At 32.9% G+C, this 19,248-nt stretch overlaps 2 protein-coding genes across 3 annotated transcripts; one reads left to right on the plus strand and one right to left on the minus strand.

Annotated features, from left to right (window-relative positions):
* Nucleotides 1-6,648: 6,648 nt before the first annotated feature.
* LOC115988786 (trihelix transcription factor GTL1) lies at nt 6,649-9,009 on the minus strand. Its single transcript, XM_031112400.1, has 2 exons — nt 8,460-9,009; nt 6,649-7,643 (listed from the first exon to the last, which is right to left on the minus strand). The coding sequence occupies exons 1-2, from the start codon at nt 8,888-8,890 to the stop codon at nt 6,896-6,898; spliced, it is 1,179 nt and encodes a 392-aa protein (XP_030968260.1). The 5' UTR covers nt 8,891-9,009; the 3' UTR covers nt 6,649-6,895.
* Nucleotides 9,010-14,329: 5,320 nt separating this feature from the next.
* Nucleotides 14,330-18,744, plus strand: LOC115992515 (nudix hydrolase 2). Of its 2 annotated transcripts, none has more exons than XM_031116722.1 (9): nt 14,330-14,693; nt 14,940-15,181; nt 15,792-15,857; nt 15,997-16,134; nt 16,974-17,051; nt 17,147-17,197; nt 17,332-17,366; nt 17,802-17,910; nt 18,267-18,744. In XM_031116722.1, the coding sequence occupies exons 1-9, from the start codon at nt 14,537-14,539 to the stop codon at nt 18,477-18,479; spliced, it is 1,089 nt and encodes a 362-aa protein (XP_030972582.1). In that variant the 5' UTR covers nt 14,330-14,536; the 3' UTR covers nt 18,480-18,744. The 2 variants fall into 2 exon arrangements, with proteins under 2 accessions (XP_030972582.1, XP_030972583.1); XM_031116723.1 differs by having other exon boundaries at nt 14,331-14,693; nt 14,918-15,181.
* The last annotated feature ends 504 nt before the right edge of the window (nt 18,745-19,248 follow it).

A 19,248-nucleotide genomic window follows, 5' to 3' on the forward strand; every position in this document is an offset into this window, starting at 1 on the left:
TCACCAACTATGAGTGAGGAGTAATGTATACTCGATGCAGGTTATACATTCTTCTAAAATTCACCCACATATCAGGTTATGTATAATTGTATAAAAATATATGCTTATTATAGTAATTGTGTAAATTTATATTGACATTATTTATAAAATAATGTCATTTAAAGGGGTTATTTTACATTTAGTTATTTTAATTCAGCCATTTAAAGGGTTTTTTTTTTAAAAAAAAAAAAAAAATCTTTTCTAATATAGTCATTTTTCATTCACTTCACATTATTAAATTTATCAAAATGATGTTGTTTTGAAAATAAGATTCGTTAAAATTAATAGTGAGATTGAATGAAATTGGATAGAATAACTAGATAAAAAATATACTAAAATTAAACGAAGGAAGTGGAAAAATAAAAACTGAAGTATTGAATTAAAAATAGGTTAATGTTAGATAGTGTGGTTTGTAAATGTATCCAAAATGCTATTATTTTTTAATTCTCATTTACTCTAAAAGAGTAATGATGGAGACAAAAACTTTTACTTTTGTTAAGGTGATAAGTTTTGATTGGAAGTTATTTTTACATGGCTCCATTATTGACATAATTTTTTTCCTTGATAAAATTGACACCAATTTTATTATGTTTTGTTAAAAAAAATATAATCATCATAACAAGTCATTTTTGTAGCTCTAAAATTTTTTGTCACTAGAAATTATTGTAGACTAAAATTCACTTTATACCCTCCATATAAGTTTAGAGTCACTTCTAAATCGATTTCTCAACTTTCAAACTTACAATTTACACTATCTAAAATTACAATGAAGTCAATGCACCTCTTTCGTAATGGTTTGTCACATTTTCTTTGTTAACCTGACTAAAAGCAACTCTTTTTTTTTTGGTCTAAGAAAATATTGTTTTTGTGTGGATTAATGATGAGATTCTAACAAATTTTGACATAAGGGCACATTTTATATTAATGTAATTGTAATAGTTGACCATTTAAATTGTAAAAGTTGACCGTTTAAATTGTAAAAGTTGATGCATCAATTTAGAAGTGACCCTAATATATAAATAATTATATATATTTTACAAGTACATTTTTTTTTTGGCAAGTCAAGTTATTCATATGAACACTGTGAACTCAACATAAAGCCGCCCATGAATCTAACAAACACATTATAAAATTCTCATTATTTTGCCTCTTTTTATTTTTATTTTTTATTTTTATTAATCATGTTTAGAAAATCTATGTTTTTAAGGGACATTATTAAATGCCTTATCCTATACCTAAAAATGGAAAAACTTTTCAAAAACTTACCAAAATAAATCTAATGAAAATGGTTTTTTTTTTTTTAAAAAAAAAAATGAAGAAAAAGCTAGGAAAGTCATTGATATTTTGTGGATGATTTTTTTTTCTTCTAAAAAGACGATATTTTAAGACACTTTAAAAAAATGGAATCAAATAATCAATAAAATGGACTGAATAAATTAACAATATTTTCTATTTGTACAATGCACCATCCTTTAAATTAAAAAAAAAAAAAAAAAAAAAAAACCTAGAACGGGCCTTTGATTTATTTATTTTATATAGCAATATTATTCATGTCTTTTATAAAAATTAAAAAAAAATAAAAAATATTCATGTCTTGTTAGCGTCAAACCTTTGTTGTTTTGATACATGTTCCGAACCCCATGGAATTAGCATATCTGTCCCATATGATATATAATCTCAATTCAAAAGTAAAACTTTGGCCGAAACGTCATGTTGGTACAATTTCAAAAACTTAGCATATATGCAAACTAAGCCAACCGTTGTGACCCCCTGCCAAGCAACACCATGCAAACTATTTGTATATATATATATTCATACGCCCAAAGATTGCCTAAATCTGCATGTGACTCCCCCACACATTTTCACACAACCCATTTTGCTAAACTTATTGACATTAACCGTTCTAATATTCAAGGTTTTGTGAGGGACTGAACAAGAAGTTTTGATCAAGATGGAAGAGTTTGGTTGGGGCATTGGTTCGATAGTGGCGATGTTGGTGGTGGCCGCGGTGATTTTCTTTTTCCCATTGGTGATGGGTCCATTGCATCCGCCTTCTGCTTCTGTACTCCTTATCTTCCCCGTCGTGTTGGTCGCGGTTTTCATTTTCCTTCGTCAAGCCTCTAAGTGATGCATGTCTTTTTTATTTTTGTTCTTTTTAATTAGTGTGTTTTCACTGTTTTGTGGTTAATTAATTAATTAATTTTGTGATACACATTTTCTGTTTTTTGTTTGATGAGAAGAGTGTGTAATGTAACATTTGGAATAGATTGTGTCCCTTTATTATGAAATGTACTTGAAGCCCTTTATATATAATCATAATTAAATTCTTTTTTTTTTGAATATTAACTACTTTTTCTAATGTTCGGTTTCTTTTTTTTCTTTTTCTTTTTTCTTAAATTTATTCTTTCATTTGAATATTTTTGTCAATATTAACTGTTTTCTATGTTCTGTTTATCTGATTCTTTGTTTGATTAAGGCTTATTGGAGTATTGTAAATTATTGAAATAAATAATCGTAGTGGACTTACGATGTTAAATCTACAACCCAAAAAGAAAAGGTCCGTGTGGATTTTAGATACATCTGGTGGTTAATTTAATTCAATAATATGATACTTGCGATCTTTAATTATTGGACAATGAAATTTTACATGTTTGTTAGGTTTACATGAATGAATACTTTTATGTACAAATTGTGAAAAACTGAATGCAAATCAATTTCAATGAGCATTCAAGACTTTTGAATTATAATAAGACATGGTGTACTTTGAGTAGCTCTTTTTTTTTTGGTGAGAAAAAGGTTTTCTGTACATCAATTAGTTATTGCAAATATGTTACCCAAAGAATTTGTAGAGGCAAAAATAAATGTGTTTGTATAATGTACGTACATACAATTTTTTTTTTCCCCCTTATAAAACTATAAAAGAGGTTATTGAAGTGTCTTGCTTAGGGACGGCTTGATGTATTTGGGGTCTAAGGCAAAAACTAAATTGAGGTATTTATATTTAATGACTTAAAAAAAAAACTAAATATTTCTTAAACTCTATAATCTTATTTTAGATGCAAATTACTAATTAAACATGAACCACAAAATTTTATTTTAGAAAATTTAGACAAAAAATTTGATAAAATTTTTCACATTTGTGGATGTGGCAGATTGATAATAGTAAGTAAAAAAGTGATATTAGTAGTGAGACCTAGATAAGAACTAGTAAAAGTTTGCCAACTTAATTGTTGTTAAAAATTGTTGTGAATTTTTTTGTATTTTGATCTTTTTTTTAGAAGTGTTATATTTACAATATTTTCACAACAAATCTTAGATTTTAAGTTGTTATTGGTTTTAATTTGAACTTACCACTGAAATTACTTTTTTTGCTCGCCAATAACAACTAGCTAGTAATAATCTACTACTTAGAATTTATTATGAAAATGTTGTGGAAAAATGTTTTAGAGGTAACATTTCTTTCTTTATATTTTTCTTGCTTTTCATTTGATAAAAAAACGTTATTTTATTTATTGGCTATTACTAATTTGAGTTTAATTAATACTATTACAATAGAAGAAATAACTCTATTAGTTAAAATTTGAGAATCTTTTTTTACTTGAAGCCTTATATGACTGTCTCATTTGCCTATACTACAGAGCCAACCCTAGTCTTGCTAGAAGACCTTACCAAAAGTTTTGTAAAGTTGGTTGTGTCGATTTAATAACAGAAAATGTTGACACGGTCTTTTATTTGGTAAAACTCCACCTTCAATTTAGCACACTGTTCATAAAAATTTATTCTTCTTCTTTTTCCTTTTTTATTAAAAAAAAAAAAAATTTAATCACAATTTTTAATAATTACAAGGTGAACAACAATGGTGATTTTTGTTCAATGTTTTTCCATGTAAAACTCATGATATTGTTCTAAATCTAACCATTACACCGATTGTTTGGCACATGTCTTATTATAAAAAGCTATGTAATCTCTGATAATGTTTATAATGTGCGGTGCATGTATGTCATCTTAAACAAGCAACTGACTTCTAATCGAATGCACTTGTAAAATGTTAATACCATTGGTCAAATCACTTGATAAATGCAGAAACATAAAAGTAAATAAACATATTTTGGTGTGCTGTATTTAGGTCAACTAATAAAAGATGGTAGATTTGAATCTATCTTATATCAAAAAGAAACCAGTGGATATTCATGATAATCACGACTTAAAGTATCTAATACCCATTAATTAACAGTATGTCGTAAAAGAATTATTATTTTTTATTAATATTAAATTATAAATAATAAATTAAACACAGTAGACCAGTGATAAGAGTATCTGCATTGGATTGGGCAATTTTGAGCCAAATTTAACTTTAAAAAGTCATTTTTTCTGTTTTGTCTAGTACATTTCATATTTCTACTAGCATTAAACTATCTATCTTTTTTACTAGTCTATTTAAATATTATTTATCATTTATATTTTATTCACACACAAAAAAATTGGACAACATATATCTTGCGCATGATTTGATAGCCCAAGACCAAGATCGATCACTCAATGGCCAAGATATGACACCCCACGACCAACTCGACCCATTCATGCCCAACTGGACACCCAACAATGAACTTGCTCCCACCAGAGTTAGGATTAGTCACTTACAACCTAGATCAATAACTCAATGGCTAAGATTGGCCATCTCACAATAGATCAATCCAAAGGAATTGATTGACAATTGTAAGGGAATCGACTTGATTTGAGATAGTTATCATTCAAAGATTTAAGAGGGAAAAACATTAAATCAATCTAAAGGAATTGATTGAGAATTGTAAGGAAATCGACTTGATTCGAGATAGTTACCATTCAAAGATTTAAGAGAGAAAAACATAGAAAGAATTAGCTAGAATAGTGAGATTTAACCTACATTTAGATTGCATTGAAAATATTTTAGTGCCTGCTGTTGGTGTTTTTAGTGAGTCTTGTGTACTGTTTACGGGACCTGTAAATATTTTTTTCACTAAAAACAACTTTAAAATTGGGTCCTATGGCATTATTCACACATTTAAAAATTATTTTCATTACAAGTGTTTTCAATTTTCAGCAATAAACGATATCCAAATAGACCCTAGTATGCATAACGTACACTAGCAAAGCCATAAAAGAGGCTATCAAAGTACAAGTACTAAACTCTTCTTAAAATGAAAGAAAGCTAAACACGTGTTTTAATTCAAAAAAACGTTTGACTTTGAATTCTTATAAGCCTGCGTCATTACACACAGTTCAACAGAAGGAAACTTCAACCCAGCAAAAGAAAACAGAAGGAAACTTCAGGGAGTTACGTCAACTTCCAAGTTCTCTTGAATTTAGTGTCTATTTTTGCCCGCGCTTTAAATGCAAAATTCATGCACTTGGAACATATTTTTGCTCATACATTGCATGTACCAATCAATCTTAAAATAGAATTGCAAACTGAATTTTATGAATACATTTTACTTAATTTGACTTTCCGATTTCTCAAAAAAAAAAAATTGACTTTCGGCATCATCAATATATTTAGTGAAAACCCAATGCTCTCTCCATTCCATGTTCTACCCTCATTCTTCTGAGAATAGGATGAGCAGAGACGGTGAAAATAAAAGTTGTGCTTCGCTCTTCATGGGGTTGCTCCTGATATCATCGTTGCTTATGTTCCCATACTACATGAAGCCTGAGCCACCTCTTGTACCGTTATTGTTATTTTCAGCCATCCCTATCTTCATCTTTGTCTATTTCCTCATTTTAGCTGTGTTTAAATGGTGATGACGAGTTGCAATTCATGCTTTTTTATGTTGAATGTAGCTCTAGACACCTTAGCAGATCCTCTGCTTCTGCAGGCCCGAGCTTAGAGGGTAAAGTGCCACGATAGTCACGCTCAGGTGGAAGATGCCTACTCAAGTCGTTCCCTCTCTACCCATTTTTTTTCCATAAAAAAAAGAGACCTCAGCTGATCAACTTTAGTCCATGTACAAATCGGACCAACTTTCCCTTCTACTTATTATTTTTTTGTATTATTGATATTATTTTATTGTGTTGAGAGTTAAAATAAAATCACTGATGTTGGATGGTTTGTAAAGTGAGAAGGTAAAATAAATAAAGTAGCTTTTAGTAGAGCCAAATAGCTAAAATTATGGCTCACCAATGTAGATGCCCTTACATGAGCCCAATGGAAAGAGCAACTTTGTGGCTAACCACATAAAAAATTGTACACTAGTTTATGCTGGAATTGCCAGCAGCAGTTGTGAGAAAAAAATTTTGAACGTTTTTTTGATAATCAAGAAAAAATTTAGAACATCTTCATATTGTACCTAATCTAACTATGAAAAGCAAAAATAGAATAAAGAATCAAGCCCTCACATAATATTAATGAGAACTCTTGTTCGGCAATTCTTGCTGACAAAACTGCACACTTGGTATAGGCACTAAATTCAGCATCCACCAAACCCAAATAAATCTGAAGATGATTTAAACATCTTTGAGCTAGCATGCCAAATCATATTGTCAATTGCCTACAAAAACAAGAATGATAAATATGTACTGTGGGCGAAGGATAAGAGAAGACATGAGGAAGCATAAAATGGAACACCAACTTCAGATCAGCACTGGACTTCAGCCTAACTGCATCCCTTCATCTGTTTCAGTTGGACAAGAAACAGCATAAAACACTGCCCTCATACAACCAAATTAAAAACAATATCATAGGCATATATCTAAAAGTTCAATGCTAATATATACAAGAAAGCTCCACTGAAAACATTGACAAAAAAGGGTATCAAGGCCCATAATATTTAGCTCTCAGCTGCTTCTTCAAAGTCTAAATAAAAAGCTTTTCCAACATTTACTACTTTTCACTCTTGGCCTCATTCTCAGTAACATTATTTCCTGGATTAATGATTCCATTTCCATACAGGATGTTCAAGTCATGAAAATATTGGCATGCCTTACCATTTGCAGCATGCTTCTTCCCACTTTCCATTGACCTTCTGAAGTACTTGTTCATGTTATCCCATTTCTCTTTACACTTCTTTGCAGATCGGTTGTAGCCCATATTGTACAACTCAACAGATATCTCCTCCCATATAGATCCTCTGGAGCCTGTTGGGCGAAACTTATGTTCCAAAGTAGTTCGAAGTGCTATCAGTGCTTGTACTTCAGCTTCTAGCCATTTTTTATTATTTGGATCGCACTTGACCTCATTCTGCATGCCAATTTCACCTCCATCTTCTTCCTTGCATCGGGTAATTAATGGTTGGGGAACTTGAATTTCGTCACCCAAAATATTCTGTATCAAGGAAATGAGGGCTAGGCTACGAGACATCTCTTGGGTTCTTACCTCCTCTTCCCTTTTCATTCTTTCCATCTCCTGCTGCCTCCAAGCTTCTTCTCTGGTTCTTCTCTCCTGCTCCCTCTTTTCTATTACCTCCATCAACTCCTTATGCATCCGTTCTTGCCTCTCCATTACTTTACCTACCAAACTTTCCAGAAAACCCTTAAGTTTTTTACTTGGTTTTCTCTTTCTCTTCCGGTTTATAGGTTCATTGATGTTTGCCGATGTATAATCATCATCGTCATCCTCATCCGAAGAAGTGCTGACAGCAGAAAGGAATCCATTAAATTGGTTAAACATGTCATACAAGTTTCAATGTCCTAATATCCAAAGACTATGACTTGAAACACAAAAAAATCAGCCACCTATAGTTGATGGGATGATGTTACTTCAAATAAAACACTTCAATAAAGCTATTGAATAGTGCATAAACAAACCAAAAGGGTCCAATTACAAAATCCAAATGTGTCCCTTCTGACCCTACACATAACAACAACAACAAAAGTAGTTAACACTTTTAATCTACATCACCTGCCTATGCCCTTATCACACCACAAGAACCCTTCTCAACCCCAAACCTAATTCCACCAGCCATTATTATCCCAAAAAGTCCCATCACCACCAACATCCAAGATCCCCCATTACAACAAAATTGCAAACTCATCATGCACATACATTATTATAGTTCACTACAACCCAAAAAACAAAAAAACTAATACAAACTCATACAACCATTGCCATTTCAAACACAACCACACATACCCATCTAACAATTTCATCTTAAATTTTCATCACATTTCTACTACACCAAAAGTCCAACATTCCCCACCTCATAGTGTGAAAGAAAAACCATAGAATTCAGCCTATTTTCTCCATATGTAAAAAAAATTTAACAGTCTAATTTATTATTTGGGTGCAAAACTTAACTTTTTCCAATAAACAATACCAAAGGGACCCTCACAATAATTGTAAATCCAAATTGAATAGTGAAAACCAACAACAACAAAAAAACTCATTTTTTATAACAAAAGAAAGCTTTTTTAAGAGAAAAATTATATAAAAAGCATCAAAAGCTCACCTAAATTCTGCTTCAAGTTCATCCAAAACCCGAACCTCATCATTCGGACCCCAGCAACAAGTCCCCGACCCGACCCGCTTCGGAGTCTCAAAACACTCGCCATCGCCGTCGCCGACCACTCTATTAACAGCACAAACCTCCTTACCGACGACCAGAAACCCCGAGTCCTCCTCTTCCGCCGAGCAAGTCGCTAGGGTTCCGGCGAGCGTCGGTTCCGGAAGCTCGGAACTATCTGGCGGAGACCGCCTGATCGGGCGGAGCTTCTGCGGCGGAAGGCTATGGCGTTGAGGGATCAACTCTACGGGAGAAAAGTTAATCGCAGGCGGCGGATTGGCGTAAATCAGTTCGGCGGTGTCCGGAAATGGCGCCACGTGGCCATGGAAAGGCTCCTCCGGACTCGGAATTTCACCGTCGCCGGTGAAACCCTCCATTAGAGTAGAAAGAAAAAGCGTTTAAAAGTAAAAGGTAAAAAATAAACGAATGAAATTTATGCGGCGGGGAAGTGAGGGTTCGTTTCTTTCTTTCTTCTTTTTTTTTTTTTTCTTTTCTTTTTTAAGTTTGGTGAAATGGGGTTAGTAAATAAGAGTAAAAACTTACAAAACTACAAAAGAGTTTAAAAAGTCCCAAATAGGTTTTTTTCTTTGCACATATTTACCTTCCTGTCCTCCTAGCTGATGTGTCACTTTGTCACCATGCCATATTTCCCTTTTTTTATTATTATTATTATTTTTAGATATTTATTTCCTCATTCTCTGGTGTATAGTATAGGGTTTTTTCTTGCACTCAAAAAAAAAATTTTAATTTTTTTTTTAAAGGGTTTTCAAAGCAAAATATTTTAACCGCGTGCATTTCATGCAAGCTACGCCTTCTCGCAATGCTTCTTATGCATGGGCACGATGTTGTTGAAAGAGGTTCTAATCAAAGAATTTTCATTAATAATAAAAAGGACGAATTTTTCATATTGGAGAATAGGTAAAGTTAAGATATGGCATGATAGGTGGATTCCCAAATTTTGTCATGTCTCCATGCAAGATTTTGCCGAACGATGCTCAATCGATGCTCAATCAATGCTCTTATTGATCCATGAAATCATTTTAGGAAATTTTTTTATTCCTCATGATTCATGAGACATGAATGATTAGTGGTATCCCTTTAAGTTCTAGGGCAACAAAAAATGTTTTCATTTTGGTTGGGATGAAGTTTGGCCAATTTGTGTTGAGGAGTGCTTACTACATGTTGATAAAGGTTTTGGGATTAAAATATATTGAGACAAACTCTCACACACGTGCGTCAAAAAAAAAATTCAATATTTTCTATCAAAACTATGCTTCATAACTGTGGGTGTCCGAGGATCAAAGAGGGATCTGAAGGGTTGCAATATTACTATGAGGATGTCACAGTCCATAGGCCCAAGGAGGAAAGATGCCCGAGGAAGAAAGGAGATGAACTAAAGTATTCTAAGGGGTTCCAAGTGGGTACGAGGTTCTGGAGAGAGAGAGAAAGAGAATCAGTGGCTATAGGGGAAGTTTCTAACTTGGGGTAGATTGTCTCCTCCGCATTAAATGGTGGGTAACAGTTTTAGTAGTTGCATTGATGAGTGATCTGAACAGTGCAAGTCACAGCTAAGCAAGTTCCTTCCACCATCTTCTTCAAATGTAGAAAAAGACAAGTGTCAGGAGAGGAAGCTAGTTAGGTAGGAATGGACGGTTGAGATAGAAAGAAGGGAGACGTATATAAGGAAAGGGGGTGTTGATAAAAAGAGGGATCAAGACACAAGTACCAAAAAAGAAAAGAATAGAGATAAAAAGAAGACAAAGAGAAAAGAGTAAAGGGTGCCATTTTTTCTGTGTAATATTGCCTTCCTCGGGCCAACTTAGAAGAGGAGATCGGTTTATCCATTGAATAAGATTAGTCCTTTCCCCTTATTTTTCATCCTCAGGCTAAGCTCCCCTCTTATTGTTTGTTTCTCTCTCTTACAAAATTCATTGATTTGGGCCAATGTTGGACTGTACAACTCACTAATCAAAGTGGGCTTGGGCTTTTGGTTATTTCGGTCCTTACAATAACAATTTTTCATAAAATAAAATTCATCTTTAACCATTTTAATAGTGAAATTTTTAAAATTTTCATTTTCAATATAAATTACCAAATTGTTTACCAAAGTGAGTAAATTTTTTTAATTAATCTAAATAAAGTGTCTTCTCTATAACTATTAAACCAATTAACCAATTCTTCTTTTAAAAGCATCATTGGACAAACTCAAATTTTTTGGGGGTGGGGAGGATTCCTATTTTTGTAGACTAAAATTTTCAAATGTTAAATATTTGGAAAAAAGGGGGGGGGGGGGGGTGTTGTGAATTGTGTGGTGAGGAAGTTGAAATGGCCTCTTATGTCTTTGGGAGGTGTCAATATTCTATTGATGTTTCGAGTGCTTCGATAGTGCATTTTCCTACTATCATGGATATTGCAAAGGAGTTTAAAGATGTTGTAGCTTAAGTTCAGGATGAACATGCTGGGATGGATAAAGCCATTTTCTGTACAACTGCGTGGTTGATTTGGTGGAGTCGAAATGATCTCTAGTTGATGTGGGAGTTTAAGGAGTTGTAGACTATTCAAAATAAAATAATTTTTTTAATTAAAAAATAAAAATAATAAAATTGGCACCAACCTTGGAATCCTTTCTCCAATCATTTCCAATTTTCCATGGGGCAGGAATTTGGTGGTTGCGGAGATTGATTGTCAATTGGGGATACGGATGGCTTTCAACAATGGGGAAGCCGACGAGATGTCACTTGTCAGCTTGCTGATTAGGCATTTCCATGGGTGAGTCATGAGTGAGTTTGCCAATTGTGTTTGCTGATCAAGGGTAGAGGGTTCTGGTGGGATATGTGGGTTTAGGCCATGCTTAATGGCAGTACAGGTCTTGATTTTGTTGACAACATGACATTTTGGGTGAATTGCTTTTTTTTAAAAAAAAAAAATAAATTATATATTTAAATTTTATTGTATTGAATTTGTGATTCAATTATGATGTTTTGGTGTTTGTTGTAACATTGATTTTGTTTCGTGGTGATTTAGGCTTGAAAATTGGCATTTCGTTTCTTTGGTAAATCAAGTGTTTATCAAAATGTCTATACCCATTTGTAAGCAAAATAATTTTAGTTATTAAAAGTTTTTATAACATCAATTTTTTAAAAATTGTTTTTGATTCATATCATACCAATCACATTATTTATTTGAAAACAACAGCTATATTTTTGTTTTGAATCTTCAAAACAAGTTTTTTTATGCTTTTAAAAACAATTTTGAAAATGCAAATTAAAGTTGTGTGTGGATTGTGTTGGAGGGGTTTTTCAATCCAATCCAAGCTTGTTGGGTTGAGGAATATCCCATCTATCATTTGCTTATAGGAACAGAGGCAGAACTTAGAGTTAAGGAGAGCGGCTTTGTTGCCAGTTGTGTATAGTGACTTCAATCGTCCTTGACTTTGCTGCTGCTTAGCTACTAAGAGGGTTTTTTTTTTTTTTTTTTTTTTAAATTTATTTATTGGTAATTTTTTTGGGCTTGTATATTTTGTTTTAGATTTTAGATCTATAATTTTTTTTTTTGTGGTCTTTAAAATAAGGAAAATGGTAGAGCTACAAATTTTTTTACAAATTGCTGATGTGATGAACGATTATTGGTAAGTAAAAAAATAATGTAAGTAGTAGGCCCAAATGCGAACTAATAAGAATTTGCTACCTTAATAGTTCATATAAATATTGCAGAAAAATTTGTGACTATATAATAATATATTTGGACAAAAGTGTAATTTTATAAAACAAAATTACTAAAATTAGTAACAATATATATAATAGTATTTAAAAAAAAAAATTGGGGGGCAAGTCCAACCATTCCTCTGTCCATGCTTGCGTAGAAAACCTGCCCAACCCAATTGGTATATATGTTAGGTTGAGTTAGATTAAATTGAATTTGTGATTCAATTATGATGTTATAGAGTTGTTGTAACTTTGATTTTGTTTCGTTGGTAATTTGGGCATGTACACACTCATTTTTTTATTTTTTTTATTTTTTGGTCAATCTGATTGTTTATCAAAATGTCCGCACCCATCTATCTGTAAGCAAAATAATTTTGGTCATCAAAAGGTTTTTTTTTTTTTTAAATCGTTTTTTTATTTATATCATACAAAAAAAAAATTTATTTGAAAAGAAAATTTTTATTTTATTTGAATCTTAAAACAAGCTTTTTATGCTTTTAAAAACAATTTTGAAAACACAAATTAGAGGCGGGGGGGTCTTTCAATCCAACCTGAACTTATTGGGTTGGGAAATTCCCAACCCATTACTTGTGTAGAAAGTAGAAACCAACCCAATTGTAGGGTTAACATGGGTTGAATTGGGTTAGGTTGGGAAATTCCCAACCCATTACTTGTGTAGAAAATAGAAACCAACCCAATTGTAGGGTTAGACATGGGTTGAATTGAGTTAGTTTTTTCATAGAGGAAAAGAACACAAAATGTGAAGTAATGGCGAAGACTTACTTAGATAGAGACTCTGAGAAAGAATCTGTATTTTTTTTTTTTTTAAAACCAGTTTGAATATTTTTTAGAAGATTTTAATCTACGACGTCCATTTTTGACGATGCTCTTTATTATCAGACCAAGATACCAATTGATTTTTAGTATAGATGGGAATTGAAACCCAGATATTTTATTCAACTATCAGAGACTTTACTAATTGAGTTAACTGGAGCCCATGATATCAGTTGAATTGGGTTAGTGAGATGTGCTTGTATGTCTTATGTTTTAAAATTAGACTTTCATTAATCATATAACTATTTTTAAATAAAATTATTACAATTTACACAATATTTCTAAATTATACAGTAAATTTTTTCAAATTCAATAAATCAAAAATAAACTTGGTGACTCAACCCACCAGCTCAAGAATAATGCTAATCTCGTAACAAAATCCATATCTTTTGCTATAGTTTGGTCTATAATTCTACTATTCACAATTTGTCAAATAATGACAAAAGTTGTGCGCTTCCATGTGTTTCTATTTATTCCCAACTCAAGCATCAGACTGGGTCGAATTGAACCGGTTTCTCACGCTGAAGAGACCAGATCCATGCATGTTTCTCACGCGGTAACATTGGCTAGAGTCTTCCACAAGTAACAACCTGAGACTGAGAAAGCATGACTTACTCTAAATCATATATTTTTTTGCAACTTTTTATTTTATAATAATTTACCCTGTTTCTTTTTCTTGTTTAATTTATACTTTTGTTTCGATAATAATATAAAAAATCACCATCATTCTCTTTGCTTCAAACTGTATCTTTCATTTTTTCAACTATATGGTCAAAGGTTTAATTTTTTTCTTTTACAAATTATTGAAATTAAAAGGTCAACCAGCTTATTCGATGTATGGTTACAATAGTTTTCAATATTTAAACACTGAAAATTATAGTTCAGAAAAAGAAAAAAATAATGCGTTTAGTAAGAGTTTTTTTAAAGAATGTTTGAGTTAAATTGCTCATTTTAGGATGCTTAAACGTTGAATTTAGAAAACCCTTCTTATTAATTTTCAATTTTCAAATAAGGTTACTCCATGACACTTTTGTATAAGTTGAAAACTATGAGCCACTTGATTAAATGACATATAAAACTTCATTTTTCAATTCCAATCATGGGCCCACTTGTCAATTTTTTTTTAAAAAACACACACATATTAAACACACAATTATTTTATTTCACACGTTGAAATATTTTATTAAAAATACGGTACCAAACACTTTTTTTTTTTTTTTTTTTTCCTCATAAAAACGTGTTTTCACACTTCATTTTAAACCACAATTTTCTCGTTATTTTAGACAATATACTAAAAATCTCCAACTAAACGGCCAGATTCCCCCCTGAATCTAATAGGTGAGACTGTGTGTTGAAACGAAATTATGAATTACGTTGTTCAAATCAAACGGTCTTAGGCTCTTAGCGAAGAATCAAAGTCACAGTCAGTCATACACAGCCCCTGAACCCACGGTGTGTATCTGTCACCGTTTAAAGGAAAATGCAATGATAATTTCACCTTCTTATTCGACTCCCATTTTGAAGGGTATAAAAATGATCAGAATCAGATGGTTTTCCAAGCATTGCGGATACCTTCTCTTACTGTCTACAACCCCAAATCGCTCTTATTTTGCAAACCCCATTTCTTTTTTACCTTCAAAAGGTACATATTACTATAAAATTTTTAAGATTTTTTTTTTTTTTTTTTGGGTGGGGTTGTGATAAAGTTTTGTTTTTTGTGTTGTGGGTATTATTAACCATTAATATTAAGGCTGGTGTTGCTACTAATGTTGTTAAATGTTAATTTTGTTATGTGGGATTTTGGGAAAGTTTTGTGTTTTGTGTTGCACTAATAAGGTTGTTAATTTTTGTGGGATATTTGTGAAGTTTGTTTTTGTGGGTGTTGTAGATATTAAGGTTAGAGGAGCAGGTTGTTTGAGCGTGAGAGCAGCCATGTCAGCATCTGGGATAGCTTCATCACAAGCCGTTGAGCGAGTTGTTGTTGGCAATGAAGAAGGGCAACGGGGAGTTGAGATATTAAGGTCGGTTAATGATGAACATGAAGGTGTCATTGTGGAACTGGTTGAGCCTATGGACGCTGCTGTGTATGGTTCCTCACTAAGAGCTTCCATTTCTCATTGGAGGCAACAGGTATTCAATCATTGTTCTTATCAACTTCTAACTAAATATTTGTTTTGCTTATCAAAAAAAAAAAAACTAAATATTTGTTTTGTTTTCATAGTTGAAAGATCAGGCTTCATGGTTGTGTAACTTGTGTTGTTCTGTAATTGTTCATTATGGGTTTTGAACCGATCTTGGTGTGATTTAGTATGGTTATTACAAGATGGGAATAGTAATCATGGGTATAAGGTGTTTGTATATATGATTCTGGTTGATTGTGTTTTGTCATTAATTGGTGGGTTTATTTTTTTTATTTTTGGTGCTCAATTGGTGCTTTCTAGTATCCATGAGTGTGCATTTCCTACTTGAGCTAATTGCAAGGAAGCTTGACTTGAATGTATTTGTCAATTTGAGCATGTTTGGTAAACTGGAACCTGTACATGCTTCTTCTTGTTCTTCTACTTGTTCTCTCTCTAAGGAGAATTCGAGTATTCCATTTGACTTGGGATCACACCCTTATACACGCTCATTTATTTTTTGCTTACTTGTTTACATTGGTTAATGTACAAAGTTCTATGTCTAAAAAAAAAAAGGTACAAAGTTCTGCTTATTTTATTTGATTTTAAATAAACGCCTGCAGGGTAAGAGGGGAGTTTGGATCAAGTTACCTATTGAATTAGTCAATCTTGTTGAAGCTACTGTTCAGGTGATTTTTTTTCTTTTTTTTTTTTGGGTTCAATTTTGTTTTATTGACTCCTCAGGAAGCTCATGTTTAAGAAAAAAATTGAAGTCTGGCTGGTTATATATTGCCCATTGACCTTATCCTCTGTTATATGCTTGTGCAGCAAGGCTTTTGGTACCACCATGCAGAGCCAAATTACTTGATGCTTGTATATTGGATTCCTGAAGTTGAACATACTCTTCCTGCAAATGCCACACACCGAGTGGGTATTGGTGCATTTGTCATGAATGAGAAAAGAGAGGTATTTCCCTGCAATGTATCATTAGAATGCCATCCTCTCTTTATAACTGGTTTTGCCTTGCTTTTTGATATAATCCTCATAATCTAATTAATAGCCATCTTTAGGCTTGATCTCTCCAATGCTTGCCAGCATTCTATGATAGCCACCCCATCCCCTACCCTGAAAAAAAAAATGTTCGGGAAAACTTCCATAGGAAAGTGAAGCCTGCTATGCCCTTTAACTATGCTTTGGTATTGGGAGACAATGTGCATTTAAAACGTCTATGCAAAGTTGCAAACATACTCCAAATTCATACTGCTGCTTCTTCTATCAAAATTTTTGGTTCACACCTGTCCTTCCTAGAGTGTGTTCTAGATCTTGTCAAATTGAACTTTATGATATAGGCTTGTGTCACTCTAACTGTCAGGACTCAGGAGATCCTTTGCTATGATTTTAGTTATTTTACATAGCATATACTCATTCATCCAACTGTTCTGGATGTTTTTCTTTTACTTTGTTATACCTATGGCAGGAATGAAGGGACCGTCGCAGTTATTCTAACCATTCAGATTTATCCTTCTTTTTTGTGTGTGTGTGTGTGATCTATTCTAAATCCAATCATATATTACTGAACTTTTTCATTTGACAAATTTAAGTGCTACTCTCTCTCTCTCTCTCTCCTTCATGAATCTATTATTTCTTGACGGTAGTTTTCACATTTTAGCAAGCACTTATGCTTCTTGCTTCTGAAGTAATGCAACAGACCCGGGTTCATTATATTGCGTACTCAAATTGAGAGAATTACATTCTATGACTCTGGAGTCATGTATTATAGTTCTTGTTTTCAATTTTTTTTTTAGGTGTTAGTGGTCCAAGAAAACAGTGGAATTTTCCGGGGAACAGGTGTCTGGAAGTTCCCTACGGGAGTTATTGAAGAGGTAAGTGCATAAAGCTGAGCTCCTCTTGTTATTTGTAAATTGTAGAACGATGTATTGTGTATATTCTCTGCTTATTGAACTTTATCATCTCCAAGGGGGAAGATATCTTTGATGCTGCAGTAAGAGAAGTTAAAGAAGAGACAGGAGTAAGTGACAATTGCATGAATTTGATATTCAATTCATTTCTAGTTATTACAAATATCAGATGCTTAAGCCTTGTGAATACTAGTTTATTGGTATAATTTTATTTCTAATGTTTCTGGGATTTCTGCTGCTTCAGGTGGACTCAAAATTTGTGGAAGTACTAGCATTTAGGTATGGAATTTGCTTAAAATCAGATAATTTTGTGTTTGTTCATTTTACGGTAATATATTCTATGTGTCTAGGTGGTAAGTTGTCCTTGCTAGAATCCCCGAACTTGGCCAAACTTCTGCCTCTATCTCCTCATAGCCAGGCCACGGTCTTTATTGTAGTCATGTGCGTCATGTCTGTATAGGTTTGGATAACAGAACACTACACTAATGCTCCTCCATCTTAAAGGAAACTATGTGCTCTCTTTGCCCTTCATACTTGCTACAAAGTACTAATTAGTAAACATCCATGACGTTCCCAAAGTTCCTGTGTTCAAGACAAGGATATTAATCTTGTTCTTCATCTCTGTCTTATTGTTTTTTTTTTTTTTTTTTTTTTTTTTTTTTTTTGCGTCATATTTTTTTTCATTAATTAATCACTCTTTGACATGATTTACAGACAAAGCCACCAGGCATTCTTTCAGAAGTCGGATTTATTTTTTGTGTGCATGCTGCAACCTCTTTCTTTTGACATCCAGAAACAGGATTCAGAGATAGCGGCAGCTCAGGTAATTTTTAATCAAAGTAGAAGACAAGAAAAAAATATTTTTCACTCGACATGGGTATGGAAGCATCCATTCTCAAAGAAAAGAAATGCTTGCTTCCCCCCCGCTAATCGTAGTATAATACCATGTTATCATGGCATCAACTAACATGCCCACCTCTTAACTCTATATTCTATTCCCCTTTGATAAAGATTTTCTGTACTACACATCAAAGATAACGTACCTGAAGCCTGAAACTAGTCCAATATATCAAATATTTTCGATTTTAGTGTTGCGTAAATTTAACATAGAAAAGAATTAAATTCAAAACCTAGCATCTGCTCTAACTGACAAACACTACTCACACGTTTTGCCTGCAGTGGATGCCAATCACGGAGTACGTAGCACAACCATTTGTCCAAAACCATGAACTCACAAAGTATCTTATTGAAATATGCTTGGCGAAGATTGATGGGGTGTATCCTGGGCTTTCTCCAGTGCCAACTGCAACTCCTATGCCAAGAACATCAAGTTCTTCTGATAAAAAAAGGGCCTATTTGTACTTGAGTAGGCCAGGCCTCAATAGGGACTAAGATGTTTGTCAGCCCCTGGAATTTTTCTCTTACAGGGATTTAATTCTATAATTCTATTTCTAGAAGTCTACATGTATTATTTATTCATTATGTGAATGATGCTGCTCTACATGAGGGGAAGCCAAACATTAAAACAAATAATTTGTTGCTTATCATCTTTCTTTCAAAAATGTGAAAAGATGATAGCTTCAAGCTGAATTTTGGTTGTTATACAATATAGAAGTGATGATAATAAAGTTGCATTGGATTTTGTAGTTGTTTCAAAGTTGATTTCTTATTCCATCCATGGACAGTAGAATTAACAAATACCGAAAAAGTGGGTTTCAGTTAGCTCAACTGGTAAAGTTTCTGATGGTTGTATAAGAGATCTGAGATTCAATCCGTGCCTACACCAAAAACTGATTGGTGTTTTGGTCTGATGATAAAGAGCTATAATCAGGAGCGGACGCCATAAGTTGAAACTCTCTCTCTAAAAAAAAAAAATATATATATATATATATATATATCGAAGGAGAAACTGTCATTGTTGAGGGGCTTTGTTATATACATTTCATTGCAATCCTACTAAAGCTTTGTTTGGATAGCGTCTCTCATGCCCACGTTTCGCCTTTTTTTTTACTAGCGCTTAATGCATTGTTCATGAGACATGAACAGTGTATTTAGGCCAATGAACAGTGCTGAACAGTAGTGAACAATAATAAATAGTAACTAGAAATTATTTTTTTATTATTTTCAGTTTTTAACAAAATAAGCGGTATCCAAATGTACA

Source organism: Quercus lobata, chromosome 5 (genome assembly GCF_001633185.2).
Source record: "Quercus lobata isolate SW786 chromosome 5, ValleyOak3.0 Primary Assembly, whole genome shotgun sequence".
NCBI classification, from domain to species: domain Eukaryota; kingdom Viridiplantae; phylum Streptophyta; class Magnoliopsida; order Fagales; family Fagaceae; genus Quercus; species Quercus lobata.

Coding starts and splice junctions, on each gene's coding strand:
- LOC115988786 (XM_031112400.1), bottom strand. CDS start 8,890: ATGGAGGGTTTCACCGGCGACGGTGAAATTCCGAGTCCGGAGGAGCCT. Junction 7,644..8,459: donor GAACTTGAAGCAGAATTTAG/GTGAGCTTTTGA, acceptor TTCTGCTGTCAG/CACTTCTTCGGATGAGGATG.
- LOC115992515 (XM_031116722.1), top strand. CDS start 14,537: ATGATAATTTCACCTTCTTATTCGACTCCCATTTTGAAGGGTATAAAA. Junction 14,694..14,939: donor TTCTTTTTTACCTTCAAAAG/GTACATATTACT, acceptor TGGGTGTTGTAG/ATATTAAGGTTAGAGGAGCA. Junction 17,198..17,331: donor AAGTTAAAGAAGAGACAGGA/GTAAGTGACAAT, acceptor CTGCTGCTTCAG/GTGGACTCAAAATTTGTGGA.